This window comes from Gopherus evgoodei, chromosome 10 (assembly GCF_007399415.2).
Source record: "Gopherus evgoodei ecotype Sinaloan lineage chromosome 10, rGopEvg1_v1.p, whole genome shotgun sequence".
Lineage (NCBI taxonomy): Eukaryota > Metazoa > Chordata > Testudines > Testudinidae > Gopherus > Gopherus evgoodei.
This window is the reverse complement of record NC_044331.1, coordinates 45,039,291-45,055,746: the sequence shown is the minus strand read 5'-3', so window position 1 is coordinate 45,055,746 and position 16,456 is coordinate 45,039,291. Positions and strand designations below refer to the sequence as shown.

Below are 16,456 nucleotides of genomic sequence, written 5' to 3'. Positions count from 1 at the left end.
ACACTGTAATAGTTAATATATACCTTTATCAAACATACATATGAATAAGAGCATCCACCATTACCCCCAAAAACCACCACTGTGCCATTTAAAGTATTTTAAATAAAGAACCTTTACTGACATGGTTTGAAAAACACTTCCTCTGTGGACAATTATTCCATACTTGTCCATTATGGGATTTCTTCCACCTTGCTCTGAAACATCTGGTACAGATCAGTGTCACAGACAAGAACTGAATTAGATGGACCACTGGTCTAAACCAATGTGGCAATTCCTATGTAGTGGGAGCTAAGAATTCAAGATGATATCCAAAGAGCCTTAAAAAACCCAGGATTCAAAGGATAATGTATCATGCTGGAGGAAATGATCCAGGGAAAAAACAAGGTGGTACAACTAAAGTAATATTAGTTTCACAGATCAACTAATTTTCAAATGAACACTAGAGCTAAAAATCAGTTCAGCATCACCTTCATTATTCACATTTTAGTTTATTATAATAAATGTTTAGAATTTATTTCTCGTATTTGTGTATTTACACTATTCAGAGCACTCAGTTTCAGTTTTGTTTATAAACAATTTCTAATCAGTTCCACTTTACTATTTTCATACAACAGAATGCTGAAAAGTCTGGATTGTAAAGGCTATTTTTAAAGGAATACCATTCCTCTGAAAATTTTCCATTGACCTGTCAACTGATGTTAAGTTTACAAAATTCAGATTATTCTGACAAGCCTATTTAAATGTACTAATGATATGGGTTGCATGCTGAATTTCCCTAATGACAAGGGTATGATGGGACTTAAGTGTTTCTAAGTGTACTTTGGTTTGGCTTTACATGCCCTAAACAGAAGAGGTCCTGCTCCATTCTAGAGTGCCACAGCACCACTGAAACTCACTGTGCATGGAGCTGGCAGATCTGGGAACAATTGCCTTTTTTAAGTGTGTGTTCATCTAGTTAGGGTATTATTTTTAGAGCCCTAGGTGGATACAAAATTTGTAGCCACATATGATCTGCAAACATGGTCCACAGATTTTCAGGCCTCTCATTATTTTGTCTCTTTAGCAAAAACAGTGGCTGGCTAGTTGTGACTTCAGAGATTAAAAAATGAACAAAACATTTAGAATCACTTATGTGTTGAGTGTCCTGGTTACTTTTATTATACGACATATTCAGTATAATTCTACTATCAACAATAAAAAAACCTTACATTAGCACTTTTCAACCAAGAATCTCAAAATCCTTTACAAAGGTTCCACTTTGCAGATAAGGAAACTGAGGCAGGGAGGACTTAAGGGACTTGTCCAGTACATGCAGCAATCCAATGGCAGAGTTAGGAATAGAACTCAGGTCATGACTTCAGTTCTGCCCTACCTGCTGTCCCATGCTGCCTCCAAACTTACCACAATTAGCGCATGTAAAGTACATTTTCAGGTCACTTGTAAAGGCTAAGAGTGTAAAGAACCTTGTACCCAAACCTGGCATTCCCAGAAACAATCAGGACCTACTCAGCTCCTGATAACAAGAGCTTGGTTAAAAACAGGACTGATCTGTGACTTTTTTCAGTTTTGACTAAATGATGTAAAATGGCTTACCTTCGATTAGCTGGAAAAGTTGCGTCCCACCAATGCTCTCGGTTACCTCACTCTTACGAGATGCTTTACGGTAGCGAATTTTGTAGCCGGTGATTAGACCGTTGTGGGTTCCTGCAGGAGGGAGTTGCCAATGTATCATGATGCTCTGTGAAAGGCAAAATGTATTAGAAATCACTGCCTCCCATCTAGCCGATCAAAGTGCTCATTTCTAATGCTCCATGTAGTACAATCTTGCTATGGTATTGGTGCATACCGAAAAAAGAATATGAACAGTAAAACAGGGGAAGTTTAGGAAAGATTTTTTAACTAATCTGCCAAAATACTCAAATTGTAAAATCTAAAATAAAATAGAGAACCATGTACCCAGGAGGCTATCCCATAATAATGTTTATATTGCACATATGTATACACACACATACATGAAATTATTATATATCAGACACACAGGGCAGTAGTTAATCACTGGGAACACATTCTAGTTCTGTTACTTTGGGCTTTTGCATTTGATCTAAACTCTTCTGTTCTATAATACGAACCCTCTGTGCTTAGCCCTGGTGCATTGCCACTGCCCAACTCCTATTTAGTTACGTGTACTCCTAACCCACAATGGAACCTGTGCTGCTCCAAACACAGGGCCATAATTCCTCTAATTTGTTAGAACGTACACAAATGAACAGAAGACAGCAAGCACTGTCTCCCAGAGTAAGCCCTGAGCTGTACCAAAACTGGTAAAGTTATCCAAGAGGTTGGAAACTAAGGACATGTAGGTTGGAATAATCAGGTGATGCATATGGAAATAAAAAGCCTGCCTTGAACCTGAGTACTTGGGGAGATCGTACAGGACTGATCTGGACTAAGCCCATCAAGCCCTGTGACCTGGAGAGGGGGACATATGTCACAGTCTGCTTGAGGGATGGGGAGATTTGAAGGAAGAGTCTGAGGGGGCTTGAAGTTTTGGTCTACCTGGGCTACATCTACTACTCAAAAATGGCAAATTAACAGCATCTTACCTTGGAATTCCGCACTTCCAGCGACAGATTCTGAGGTGCAGCACTGGGGACTAGAAATGTTTTAAAAAATTACTCCTCCAAAACTCTGTAAGTAATATAATTCCTCCCTGATATTGGTCCATTGCATAAGAGGTCTTGGGATCTGACTTTTAAGAGTCTTAGACCATATTTTATATACTCATGAAATAGTTCTACTATGAATACTTTATGATACACAGCAATCGTTCAGCTAAGTAGGTTTTATGGTATATATATATCTAGTGGTACAGGTTCTATTTTTTTAACCTGAGTGCCTATTATTAAGTACCTGAATAAAACTGGCCTAATATTCAAAGTTTCTGACATCTACATCTCCCACTGACAACATTGGAAGAGATGATTACTCAGCATCTTTTAAAATCAAGACCTTTACTTAGGTTCCTAATTTTGGGCACCCAAATTTGAAATTTTGGCCCTATTCTTTATATCATGACATCCTGCTAAAGGAAAACTGGCTACAAAGTAGCTCAGATCTGTTTAGTGGTGGAAAATGATAAATTCTTTGTTAAACTGTTTAGTTAAACAGTATTGGGGGTAGCTGTGTTAGTCTGTATCCACAAAAACAACAAGGAGTCTGGTGGCACCTTAAAGACTGACAGATTCATTTGGGCATAAGCTTTCAGGGGTAGATCCATCTGAAGAAGCGGGTTTTTTACCCACGAAAAAAATCTGTTAGACTTTAAGGTGCCACTAGACTCCTTGTTGTTTTAGTTAAACAGTAGCAACTTTGGTATCATAACATTTACAATTAGACTGTGAGAAAATGAAGCAAAGAATATATTAGAGAGCCTTAGACCCTGTTATGTCCCCTCTGCACTGATTCAGTGGTGCAAAACTCACATAAATTTATCCCAAATGGATAGCTGAGTGTTCTCTTGGCACAGAAGCGAAGAGCCAGCACAGTGTAAGGGGCTAGGGTGAGGCTGCAGCATAACAAGGCTATATAGGTTGGGATCAGAGCATGCTGAACTCCAGTGATACTTAGCTGGCAGAATAGCTCCTAGGGAACCATTCCAGATAGCATCAATTGGGAACCCTCCTACGGCTACCGTAATTTATGACAGAGACCGACTAGACTCAGCATGGGGGAGGCAGAAAGGCAGGCTTCTCCTTGAATGTGAGCTCAGCATAGGTGAGGATTAAGTCCTATACTCTTTCACAAGGACGAAAACAGATTAAGAAGAAGAAAACAAAAACCGAAAATTTTCTACAAGTGGAGCCTACTTGCAAATAGTGTGTGTGTGTGGGGAAACCTGAAAAAGGGAAGAAGTATCTGAAGGACAATAAAGAATGAATAATTACAAGCATATTTTAGAGCTAAGCATTACAGGTAAAAGCCAGTGTTAATAGTGGCCACTCTACAATTTTTTTAATATAGTCAAATTTACTTCTCTTTCCGATTGCTTTGCCTCAAATATTGTAACAATCGCCTGCTTTTAACAATATTTATTTAATACTGACTTCTGATTTAACAATATCCACATGGGAACCAGATCAAAAATACAGTGTTTTTTCCCATCGGCTAGCAAACTTAGCAGGTGAATTATGAAGGGAAAAAAGGAGAAGAAAAAATGGGAAAATGTAAGAACAAATATGAAACATCAAAGAAATCATTAATTTATCACAGCTGTGCTGTATGTGCCCACTACAAAGAAGCATTTTTTAAATTTAAGACTAGTAGGACTTAATCATTCAAGTGCAAGTATTTATGCTGGGGTTGATGAAAACTCTCTTAATGTGAAAAATCTGCTTACATACAGTAAATTACAGAAATTAAAAAAAAAAAATTTGGAGTTATCGGCTTCAGTAGTATTCTCTCTCTGTTTTTGATCTAGATATGTTGTTAGCCCAGGATGTGAATATTAGGGAAATAACTGCTTGATTATTAGAAAAGCAAATGCTTTTGCAGGCATAGTAATCTCCTTCCACCCACTTCCAACAATCTTGAAGAGGTACAGTCAGCATGGGGAGCGTATGCTGCAACCACATCATGATACAGGGCAATGTGTTGCAAGAAACTCTTGCAGGTCTATTCGGCTAAAAATCCATTTAATTGAAAGAGATCACCAAATGATTTCCACAAAAAAACTGGAATAAAGCAACTCACCATCTGACAGAGTTTGCACAACAACATCTTGGGTAGAGACTCCAGGACCGTGTTTATTGTAGGCTACCACTCGGAAGCTGTACTCGGTATATTTCTTTAATCCATTAATGGTGTAGGAGTGACCTCCAACATCAACATCCTGTTCACGAACAAAGATACATGTGACTCAATCCCTAAAGCAATGCTGACATGCTAACAGGTCTGGCTCCAGGCAAGCGATGCAACCTGGTGTGTTGGGTCACAGTGCTGCTCAGGTTTGGCCCCTGCCCCATCACTGGGCTGCAACACCTGGAGTGGCGAGCTGTGCTCAGCCCTGTGGGTGGGATAGGAGCCACCACTGCAGGGTGAGTCACAGACACACACTAAAATTAATAAACAAATGGGAAATACTGACTTTCTGTGGCATTTTTACCAATGTAACAAGCCTGCAGCCCAACTCATAATCAACAAAGTTTAGTCACTTAAGAGAATCCCACTCACTTCCTCCAAAATACTAGCAATGGAAAGATTAGGGATCACATTAAAGCCACCAATTAAATTAGCTGTTTCCATCTCTCATAAAAGAGGAACGAGTCTGTCTACGAACTAAGCAAGCCCACTTGACATAGTCTGAGTTAATATTGCTAAACTTAAGATCTTCACTGTGTTTCCAATACTTCTTAGCAAGCTCAACAACTTGGCTCTTAAGTACTCCCAGAGCACATTCCCTTGTCATAGTGCATGAGCCTTTTGGTACCCACTGGAGAGTACTGCATCCTTGATGTTTCCCACTGCAGTGGTGGCCCTTAGAGAAGGGCTCTGTGGGACAAACAGCCTGGAGATAAATTTTCATATTAATTCCCAACAAGGACTCAGTCAGTTCAGGAATTAGATATATGAGATACATGCAAAGCTTTGTGGAGGGAATGGAGCCAGAGACTTCTGTTAAGTTACTGTTATTGTGGTTAAACCAGAACTGCTGAAATAAATCCAAAACCCAGAGAGCCTTTTTGTATTTAGGTCTCCTTTAAACTTTCTGAGCACCCACTCAGATCCAACCTTGCCCTTCCATAAATATTTCTTCATACATGTTCGCTAACTTGGGGCATTGTCTATGTAAAGGTTGGTGCAGCTTACCTAAAATCAGTTTTAAAATGAGCAATTTGGTTAAAACCATGCAAACTCCAGTATGAAAACACATATTGATATGCCTTGGTAAAAGCTAAACCAGAACAAGTCAGTTGTAAACTGATAAGAAAATCCATAGGAGTTTACATCAGTTTAACTAATTTATTTTTAAACTAATTTTAGTTTAACTTGTGCAACTTTTATGTGTAGATCAGGCCTGAACAAGTCACGTATCAGTTTGTTGCTATGAGATGAGTTAGAACATAGAATTCTGCCTTAATTCCGTTATGTTCATACTTTATGAATCCCATAATACTATAAAATTCACAGTTCCTCTTTTCAGAGAGACACTGAGGCCAAGTCTACATTATGATTTTAGGTTGTATTTAGCAGTGTTACCTCAATTTAAGCCTGGACCTGTCCACACAACGAAGCCCTTTTTTTGACTTAAAGGGCTCTTTAAATCAATTTCTTTACTCTACCTCCGATGAGGGGATTAGCACTGAAATTGGCCTTGCCGGGTCAAATTTGGGGTAGTGTGGATGCAATTCGATGGTATTGGCCTCCAGGAGCTATCCCAGAGTGCTCCATTGTGACCACTCTGGACAGCACTCTCAACTCAGATGAACTGGCCAGGTAGGCAGGAAAAGGCCCGCGAACTTTTGACTTTCATTTCCTGTTTGGCCAGCACGGAGAGCTGATCAGCACAGGTGACCATGCAGAGCTCATCAGCATAATGTGCACATTGCCGGATCAATTTCTTGTTTTGATCCACACCACCTATCTTTTACATCGTAGGCTGGCAGCAGATGGTGCAATATAGTATGACTGCTAGCCATTGTCATCTCCTGGGTGCTCAGCAGAAGATGCTGCATTACGATTGCTAGCCATCACCATCTCCTGACTACTCGCCAGAAGATGATGCAATACGACTGTTAGCTATCGTCATCTCGTGGGTGCTCGGCAGAAGATCGAATAACCTGGCTGAGTCACTCCCATGTCTGCCCAGGCGCCTCTGAACGACCTCACCGAGGTTGGCTAAAAGAGTACCCAGGAGTACAACGACAATGGCTACCAATCATAATGCACTGTCTGCTGCCAAAAGGCAATGAGCTGCTGCTGTGTAGCAATGCAGTCCCACGTCTGCCAGCACCCAGGAGACATACGGTGACGGTGAGCTGAGCGGGCTCCATGTTTGCCATGGTATGGCGTCTGCTCAGGTAACCCAGGAAAAAAGGCGTGAAACGATTGTCTGCTGCTGCTTTCATGGAGGGAGATGGGGGCCTGATGACATGCCCCATCAGGCATTGGGATCTCAACCAGAATTCCAATGGGTGGCGGAGACTGCAGGGACTGTGGGATAGCTACCCACAGCACAATGCTCCGGAAGTCGACGCTAGCCTTGGTACTGTGGAAGCAGTCTGCCGACTTAATGCACTTAGAGCATTTTGTGTGGGGATACACACAATCGACTGTATAAAAACAATTTCTAAAAAAACGACTTCTATAAATTCGACCTAATTTCGTAGTGTAGACATACCCTCAGTTTCTATAGCTCCCTAGTTTAACCCTTAATATGCTGGGATTATCCAAACTGCCAGTCAAATGATTGGCAGGATGTTTGAAGAAACTCAGAGGAAAAGTGTTACAACTAGAAAGTATTGTTACTGGATATATGGCTGAATAAACTGGCATTATATTCTGTCCAGAGAGAGATTGGTATCATACCTGTTCATTATCTGTCCCCTTTTCCATGTAATAGAGCTTGTAGTTCTGGATTTCACCATTGCCCGACAACGGTGTGTCCCATGTGACAGTGATTGAAGTAGGTGAATTAGCATATGCTCGAATGTTTGGTGCTGGACCAGGAAGTTGAACTGGAACGTAAACATGAAACTAGTGTAAATTCAAACATAACTATTACATTTTACATTGCTAAACGTACTGAGGCAAACCCAAAAAGCAATCAACCCTGAAATCCTCCTTAAAACAGGTATTTTGAGTAACTGAACAAACCCATTAATATTACTGTACATTTTGCAGGCACAAGTTGTGTCCACAATGAGAGTCCACCCTTCTGCAAACTTATCCCTACATATTGTGCATAGGCTTTTAGGCTGCAACTGGGTGCTGGCTTAAGAGGCACTGAATCAGCCCGTTAGCTCATGAAAGGTGCCTAAGAGCAATCACCTATGAGCCTCCTGAGAGGAAGACCTATAAAGCAGGCAGGCAGGAAGTAGGAGGGAGGAACATGAAAGTGAGGAGTGAGGGCTTGTTGCTCCCAGCTGCTGTAAGAGCAAGCTGCTCCCTAAGGGGCTACTGACTGGTATTGCATTGTATATAGCTGTATATATGTGGTGGTGGGAAAGTACTGGGAAATAAAAGGGCACTGGTGTGTGAAAGAGTGGTCTCCAGCAAAGTTGTACCGCGAGCAATAAAGCACTCGTCTACAGGCACATTCTACCAACAGTGAAACAAACTCTACTCCGTTACACCAGTTTTATATAGATGTCACTTCCCTGACATAAGCATAAGCATAAAACTGGTGTAAAGGAGAGAATATGTACCAGTAATTTTCCACCCTCTTCCACACTACCTCAATTTCAGAATACCTGAACTCCATTTCATTAATTGGCAGATTGAGAGATATGGTATTGTCTCAAATGATAGAAAACCTCATTTTTTAATCTCATTATTTGCAAACCCTGCAGACCACAGAGCAACTTCTGATTTCAAAAGGAGTTCTACTGCAAAGGTACATTATATGCAGGAGCTTTTTATACTGCATTTCAGAGAGATATTCTGAATGTACCTGCTCTCCATTCATGCCAAAACAGAACTTGCTTTGAAGAACACAGAAATATCAGCCCAGCTGGTGTGATAGATGAAGCAAAATCAAAGAACCTCTGACACTAATACTTTCTTCCCTCTCTTCCTCCAAAACAAACAAAAATTATTCCATTCTTTGTGTCAATGTGAAAATTTCATTTTTGAGGTAGAAATCTGCAAAGGCACTTACATTTACAACAAATGCTTTAACATTTGTAAACCACTTCCATACACTTTAAAAGGGATGAAAACTACATGCTTAAGAATTATAATATGTTGATCTAGCTGTCTTTGTGTAGAGCACATTCAAAGTATTTGCACTTTCTATGCTCAGCTGAGGCAATTATGTGTGGAATACAGGAACAAGCGGTACAGAACAGAGATAAAACATTAACAAAACTAAAAAGTAATCATATTTATAGAAACCAAGGGTTGATGGGATCAGAAAGATCTTCACAGAGTCATAAGAGATAAAAATTAATAGCCTGATTTTCAGAGCTGTTGGAATAACCCCATCTCCCACTGGGGTCAATGAGAGCTGCAAGCGCTCAAGACTTTTGAAAAAAAGGCAATACAACTACATTTTAAACAGCATGACTATAATAGGCAACATTCTGAGCAGCTGTCTGTTCTCTCATAGACTTTGTATAGTTACTGATGTTTTAATCCACCTAGCCATTATTGATAGACACAGCTCATTAACTACCAGACCCTCAAAAGCTCAACACAACTGAAAATATCACAAGTACCCCAGAAAATTCAGGTTTGGACAGAAGCAAGTTGTCACTCTTATCACCTTCCAGAATAAAGGCTACTCTTCAGGGAGAAACTCTTGGCTTTCAGAACTAAAAAAATGCTCTTCATTTTCTTTATGATTGGCAATCATATCCCATTCTTAAAAAATAGAGTTAGGTAGTGAAACAGACAAGACAGTTACCCATCTTTTCGTAACCATTGTTCTTCAAGATGTGTTGCTTATGTCCATTCAATTCTAGGTTTGTGCATGCCCATATATGCAGTCATCGGAGATTTTTGACTTAATGGTATCTGGAGGGCCAGCTGTGGTACCCCCATGGAGTGCCATGCTCATGCGTCGGTATATCAGGTGCCGCCAGCCCTATGCCCTCTCAATTCCTTCTTGCTGACAACTCCAAGAGGGGAAGGAGGTCGAGTAATGGAATGGACACGAGCAACACATCTTGAAGATAACAGTTTTTTCTTCTTCGAGTGGTTGCTCATGTTGATTCCATTCTAGATGACTCACAAGCAGCGTCCATGGAGGTGGGCTCAGAGTTCACAGTCTTGCATCTTGCAGCACTGCTCTACCAAAGCCAGTGTCTCAAGCTAGCTGGGTAAGCGCATAATGACAGATGGACAGATGACCAGTTAGTGGCCCTACAGCTCTCTTGGATTGGTATCTGTGCCAGGAAGGCCACCGACGATACTTGTGCCTTAGTCGAGTGTGCCATCACGATTGCTGGCAGAGGCACCTTCATCAGCTCATAGCAGTGGTGGATGCAGGCCATGATCGAAGACGAAACCCTCTGAGCAGAAACCGGGCAATGTTTCATCCTGTCTGCCACCACAACGAACAACTGTGTTGACTTACGGAATGGCTTCATTTTATCTATGTGGATGGCCAGCACTCTCCTGACATCCAGGGTGTGTAGTTTGTGCTCCTTATCCGACGAATGAGATTTTGGAAAGATGATGGATAAGTATATGTCCTGGCCAGTATGAAACTGGAGAACAACCTTTGGCAGAAATGCTAGGTGGAGTCACAACTGGACCTTATCCTTGAAGACCATATAGGGTGGTTCTGAAGTAAGCGCCCTGATCTTGGACAGGGCCAATGTTATTGCAACCACAAACGAACTCTTCCAGGAGAGAAGCAGGAGAGAGCACGAAGCCAAAGGCTCAAAGAGCCACATGAGCTTTGACAGCATCAGATTCAGATCCCAAGGAGGGATGGGATCCTAGACTTGCGGGTAGAAATGCTCCAGATCTTTAAAAAAACCCAGATGCGGGGTCTAACCAACATGCCAGTGATGACCGGATGTGGTCCGGCACCTTGACTATCAGGTCTAGGTCGTGCCTGTTGGGGATGTAGACCGACGCCAGCCACGCCTCCAGTGGGCAGAGATGAAACCAGACAAGATGGGCCACATAAGTAGAGACTACCACGTGGCCTAGCAACCGTAGGCAAGTGCAGGCGCTGGTGAGGGGGTGGCCCCTTACATGGGAGATCACGTTTGACATTTGCTTGGAAATGGGCCTCCGGAAGGAAGGCTGTGGCCCGCATGGCATTGAGGACCACCCCAATAAACTCTATTTGTTGCACTAGTATGAGGTTTGATTTCTTTTTGTTCACTAACAGGCCAGGTTGCAACAGGTGGAACGCATCAGCTGGAGACTGTTCTGCACTTGATCCAGCAACCTGCCCTTGATGAACCAATCGTCAAGATAAGGATAGACCTGGACCTTCCAACACCTCAGGTAAGTGCCTACCGGGGCCATGCATTTTGCAAATACCCATAGGGGCAAAGAGAGGCTCACTATAAAATGGAGTAATTGTCTGTGTCCTTGGAAGATGAAAATAAGCATCTTTCAAGTAGAGAGCGGCGTACCGGTCTCCTAGATCCAGGGAGGGGATAATGGAGGCCAGTGAAACCATGCGGAACTTCGAATTCTTGAAGTACTTGTCGAGTCACTGCAGGTGAGGAATGGGTCTTAGGCCCCCTTTTGCCTTTGGGATCAAGAAATAGCAGGAGTAGAAACCTTTCTCCCCTCATTTCCTGAGGGGCCTCCTCCACTGTTCCCAGTTGTAGGAAGTTGTCTACCTCCTGAAACAGGAGTTGCTTGTGAGAAGGGTCCCTGAAGAGGGAATGGAAAGAGGCGGGATGCCTGACAATTGGATGGTGTAGCCCAGTGATACAATTCCTAGCACCCAACAATCCAAGGTAACTTATGACAAGGCCAAACAATAGGGACAGAGACAGTTGAGGAAAGGATGGGGCGGATCCAGGAAGTTGACTGTGGTATTGCTCTCGAGCGCATCCTCAAAATGCACACTTCTGGCCCCCTTGGTGTTTTGCTGGGCCAAGTTGTACAGGTGAATGGAAGGAGGAAGAGTGGTGAAGACTAAAACTAGTGTCCCTATCCCTTCTCCTTGTAGACCCCTGTCGAGACTGACAAGGCCTTGGCGGCAGAGGCAGCCAGAATTGCTTCCTCACGGACTGAGAGATATACAATCTCAGTGAGTAGAGGGTGGCTTGAGTGTCCTTCAGTCTGTGCAGCCTTGCGTCCATTTGCTTTGCAAAGAGTCCAACCCCATCAAACGGGAGATCCAGGATCAAGGACTGCATCTCCTGGGACAGGCCTGCGGTCTGACTGCTGCTGAGGTAACCACCACTGGCCACCGAATCAGTCACATTTCATGCCATATGAAGGGAACACTGAGCCACTGTTGGACCTTCCCTGAATTCTTGGGCCACATGCTGGGGCATGGAGTCCTTAAACTTATGGAGGGAATCCCATAAGTTAAAGTTATATCTCCCCAAAAGAGCCTGATGGTTTGTGACTCTGAACTGGAGCCTGGCCGTGCAATAAATTTTCCTCCCGAAAAGGTCCAGGTTCTCAGCCTCCTTGTTTTTTGGAGTGAAACTAGATTGCCCTTGCCTGGCTTTCTCATTGGCCGCAGAAACAACCAATGACCCTCGGGCGGGTGAGTGTACAAGTATTTGAACCCCTTGGCTGGGATGAAATACTTCTTTTCAGTCTTCTGGGAAGTGGGTGGGATTGAGGATGGGGTTTGCCAGAAGGCTTTTGCAATATTTAGGACCCCTTGTGCACTGGAGTATGACACGTGCAAGGGTGGATGCGGACAGCACATTAAATAGTGTCTGGTTGCTCCACCATCTCTTCCACCAATAGGCCTAGGCTAGAGGCCATCCTTCGGAGCTGGGCTAGGTGCTCCTTAAAGTCATCCGGTGGGCTGCCATGAGAGGGCCTCGCCACAACCTCATCTGGAAAGGAGGAGGATGACTGGACCACTGGGAGAGGGCCTGGGGCATCACCCCCTGTGGGGGAAGAGGATCTCGGGGTGGGCACCTGCCCTTTCAGCCCAGCATCCACTTGCACTTCACGCACAGAGCCTGGTGCTGTCAGTGTCGTCTGATACTTGTCCGATGCAGCAACTGACGATTGGGGCACTGGCATAACCGAGGTATTCCAGTAAAACCATTGCACTGGCCACTGGCCCTGCTGCCAGGACGGTCTAGGTCATAACTGTTGGGGATATAGACTGATGCCAGTCAAGCTTGCAGAGGCCGGAGATGGAGCCGAGCATGGCTGGTCATGTATGTACACACGGTCATGTAGTCCAACAACCACAGACAGGTGTGAGCAATGGTGAGCAGGCGGTTCTTTACACGGGATATTAGGTCTAACATAGCCTGAAAACACGCTTCCGGAAGAAAGGCTCTGGCTCTCGTGGATCAAGAACCGCCCCAATGAACTTATTTGCTGGAAAGGCATTAAGGTGGATTTTTTTCTCATTTATAAACAGGCCCAGGTCACAGCAGGTGGAACGCACCAGATCAAGGCTCCTCTGCACTTGTTCCTGAGACCTGCCCTTGATGAGTCAGTTGTTGAGATACTGGAAGACCTGGACCCCTCAACATCTCAGGTAAGCAGCCACTGGCGACTTACATTTTGTGAACACCCTTGAGGCTGATGAGAGGCCAAAGGGCAACGCTGTGAATTGAAAATGGCGTCCATGCACTATGAAACAGAGGAAACGTCTGTGACCTTGGAATATGGAAAAAAGTGTCCTTCAAGTGGAGGGCAACGTACCAGTCTCCTGGATCCCAGATGGGAATGATGCCAGGGAGGAGGAGTTGCTCATGAGAAGGGTCCTTGAAGAGGGACAGGAAAGATGGGGGAGTGAGGGAGGGGCAGCCAAAAACTGCAGGGTTTAACACCGAGAATCTATGTCCAGCACTCAGCGGTCCGAGGTGACCCGTGATTGGGCCAAGCGATAGGGATGAAGATGGTTGAAGAAAGAACAAGGTGGATCCAGAGAATTGATTGGGGCATTGCTCTCAAGTGCACCTTCAAAATGAGCACCTCTGGACCCCGGGATGTTCACCCCGCCCCAGTTGTCTGGGAGAGTGGGAGGAGGAAAGGCGGCAGCAACTAAAGTTCTTGTCTCTATCCTTTCTCCTTGCAGACCCCCGACGGGGCTGCAAAGACCTTGGCGGAAGGGTCAGCCAGACCTGCTTCCATGCACACTGCAGTGTATACATGTCCAGCGAGCGAAGGGTGGCCCGAGTGTCCTTTAATCCACGCAGCCTCACATCAGTCTGCACTGAAAAGAAACCATTCCCATCGAAATGAAGGTCCTGGATAGAGGTCTGCATCTCTTGGGACAGGATGGCAGTCTAAAGCCAAGAGCTGCACCTCATAACCACCGCCACCCTGACCACCCTACCTGCCTTGTCCGCTGCATCCCACACCATTTGGAGGGAGCACCTGGCCACTGTGGTGTCCTCCTCCACCAGGTTGCTGAATTCCTAGGCCAGACCCTGTAGGAAGGACTCCTTGAACTTATGGAGGGAGTCCCATAAGTTAAAATTGTACCTGCCCAAGAGGGCCTGATAGTTCACCCAGAATTTCAGGCTGGCTGTTGAATAAATTTTTCTCCCAGAAAGGTCTTGTCTTTTGGCCTCTTTATTTTTGGGAGTTGAACTAGTGTGCCCCTGCTTGTCCTTTTTGTTAGCTGAAGGGACAACCAGTGAGCCTGGAGGTGGGTGGGTATAAAGGTACTCGAACCCTTTGGTCGGGAAGAAGTACTTCTTTTTGGCCATTTTGGAGGTGGGAGGGATGGACGACCCGGTCTGCCAGAGGGCCTTGGCAATTTTCAGGACCCTGTCATGCACTGGTAATGCAACATGTGCCAGAGAAGAGGCTGAGAGGCCACTGAACAAAGTGTCCACCTGCTTGGCCATCTCCTCCACCTCCATTTGGCGGTCTGGTCCCCAAGAATCCTGTCACCGCCTCATATGGAGATGAGGATGATGACGAGGCATCATCCCCGGTGGGGGAGGGAGGTTTTGGTATGGGCGCTGTCTCCTCTACCTTGACCTCCAATCGGGTCTCATGCACCGAGCCTGATGCCACCAGCTGTTGCTCTGAGGTGACAGTAGAGGAGCTGTGCGAAGGGGACATCATCACCACCAGCATGCTCCTTGCACTCCGATAAGGCCACTGCACTGGCCACTGGTTGTGTGCCAAGGCGGTGACATAGACATAGATGCAGATTCATGTGCCTAATCGCACTGGTGGGATCTTGGCGAGGGGCTGAATTGCCCTTCTGTGCTAGAAGAATTCCCTTTTGGTGACCATGGCAGGGTTGTTGACCCCTGCGTCTGCTGTAATTTGAACCCACTGCCTCTTGTCCTGCTCTCTTTGGCAAAACAGAATAACTTCTCTTCATTTTTTTTTGTTGCAGTCTTTCACATATCTGAAGACCATTATCATATCCCCCCTTAATCTCCTCTTTTCCAAATTAAACATATCCAGTTCCTATAACCTTTGCTCATATGACTTGCATTCCATCCCTTTGACCATCTTTGTGGCTCAGCTCTAGATCCTTTCCAGTTTCTCTATACCTTTCTACACATTGGTGACCAAAACTGGACACAGCACTCCAGAGTGGCACTATCACCTCCTGTGACTTGCATGCTACGATTCTGCTAATGCAAACAAAAATTGCATTTGGTTTTTTTGCCAGAGCATTACATTGCTGACTCATGCTGAGGTTTTGATCCACCACAACTCCCAGATTCTTCTCAGCGGTGCTGCTGCTATGCCAGTTTTCCTTGAGGAGGTGTTGCACTATACAGTCAAGAATGAACACGCATGCTCTGAGGTCCAGTGGGAAGTGAGCAAAAGACTTATTGAAAGTCTCTGGGTGAGGATAACAAGGGAAAAGAACTGTAGCAATATTATGGTAGGGGTCTATTACAGACCACCAAATCAGGAAGAGGAAGTAGATGAGTCATTCTACAAGCAGATAACAAGATTAGGTAACACACATGAGCTAGTATCAATGGTGGATTTTAACTTTCCCTGATACTTATTGGAAGACTATTGCAGCACAACATAACACTGCAAATCCTGCAAATTATTAGCATGTGTAGGGGACAACTTTCCAATTCAGAAATTTGAGGAAACAACCAGGGGGTTACCTATTTTGGATCTGGCTTTGACTAACAGGGATGAATTAGTTGCAAACATGAAGGTGGTTGGGAACTTGGGAGGATGTGATCATGATCTGATTTAATTCAAGATCCTATGGAAAGTAGGACATGAGACCAGCAAAACAAGGACACTGAACTTCAGAAAGGCAGACTTCAATTGACTCAGAGAAATTGTAGGCAAGGTGCCATGAAAAGACCAGTTAGGAAGAAAAGAAGTCAAAAAGGGCTGACAGTTCTTTAAAGATGTAATACTATAGGCTCAATAACAAGCTATTCGGACACAGAGGAAAGATAAGAAGAGCCACGGGAGGCCAATGTGGCTACACAAGGAGTTTTTTAGCTATCTAAAAACTAAAAGGGATACATACAGAAAAAGGACGGAAGGTCATGTCACTGAGGAAGTACACATGGGAATAGTACAAGCATGTAGGGACAAAATCAGGAAAGCCAAGGAAAAGAATGAGTTACAGCTGGCAAGAAATGTTAGAGATAGCAGGAAGAGGTTCTTC

General features: G+C 44.1%; 1 protein-coding gene across 10 annotated transcripts in view; it reads right to left on the bottom strand.

The window, feature by feature from the left end:
* Positions 1-16,456, bottom strand: part of NEO1 (neogenin 1) — a 559,154-nt gene that overhangs the window by 92,999 nt on the left and 449,699 nt on the right. For all 10 annotated transcript variants that reach the window (XM_030577723.1, XM_030577731.1, XM_030577724.1 and 7 more), the window contains exons 10-13: positions 7,585-7,733; positions 4,750-4,888; positions 2,604-2,653; positions 1,594-1,738 (exon numbers count right to left, since the gene is read on the bottom strand). In XM_030577723.1, the coding sequence (XP_030433583.1) occupies positions 1,594-1,738; positions 2,604-2,653; positions 4,750-4,888; positions 7,585-7,733 (483 nt within the window). The remainder of the gene's footprint in view (positions 1-1,593; positions 1,739-2,603; positions 2,654-4,749; positions 4,889-7,584; positions 7,734-16,456) is intronic.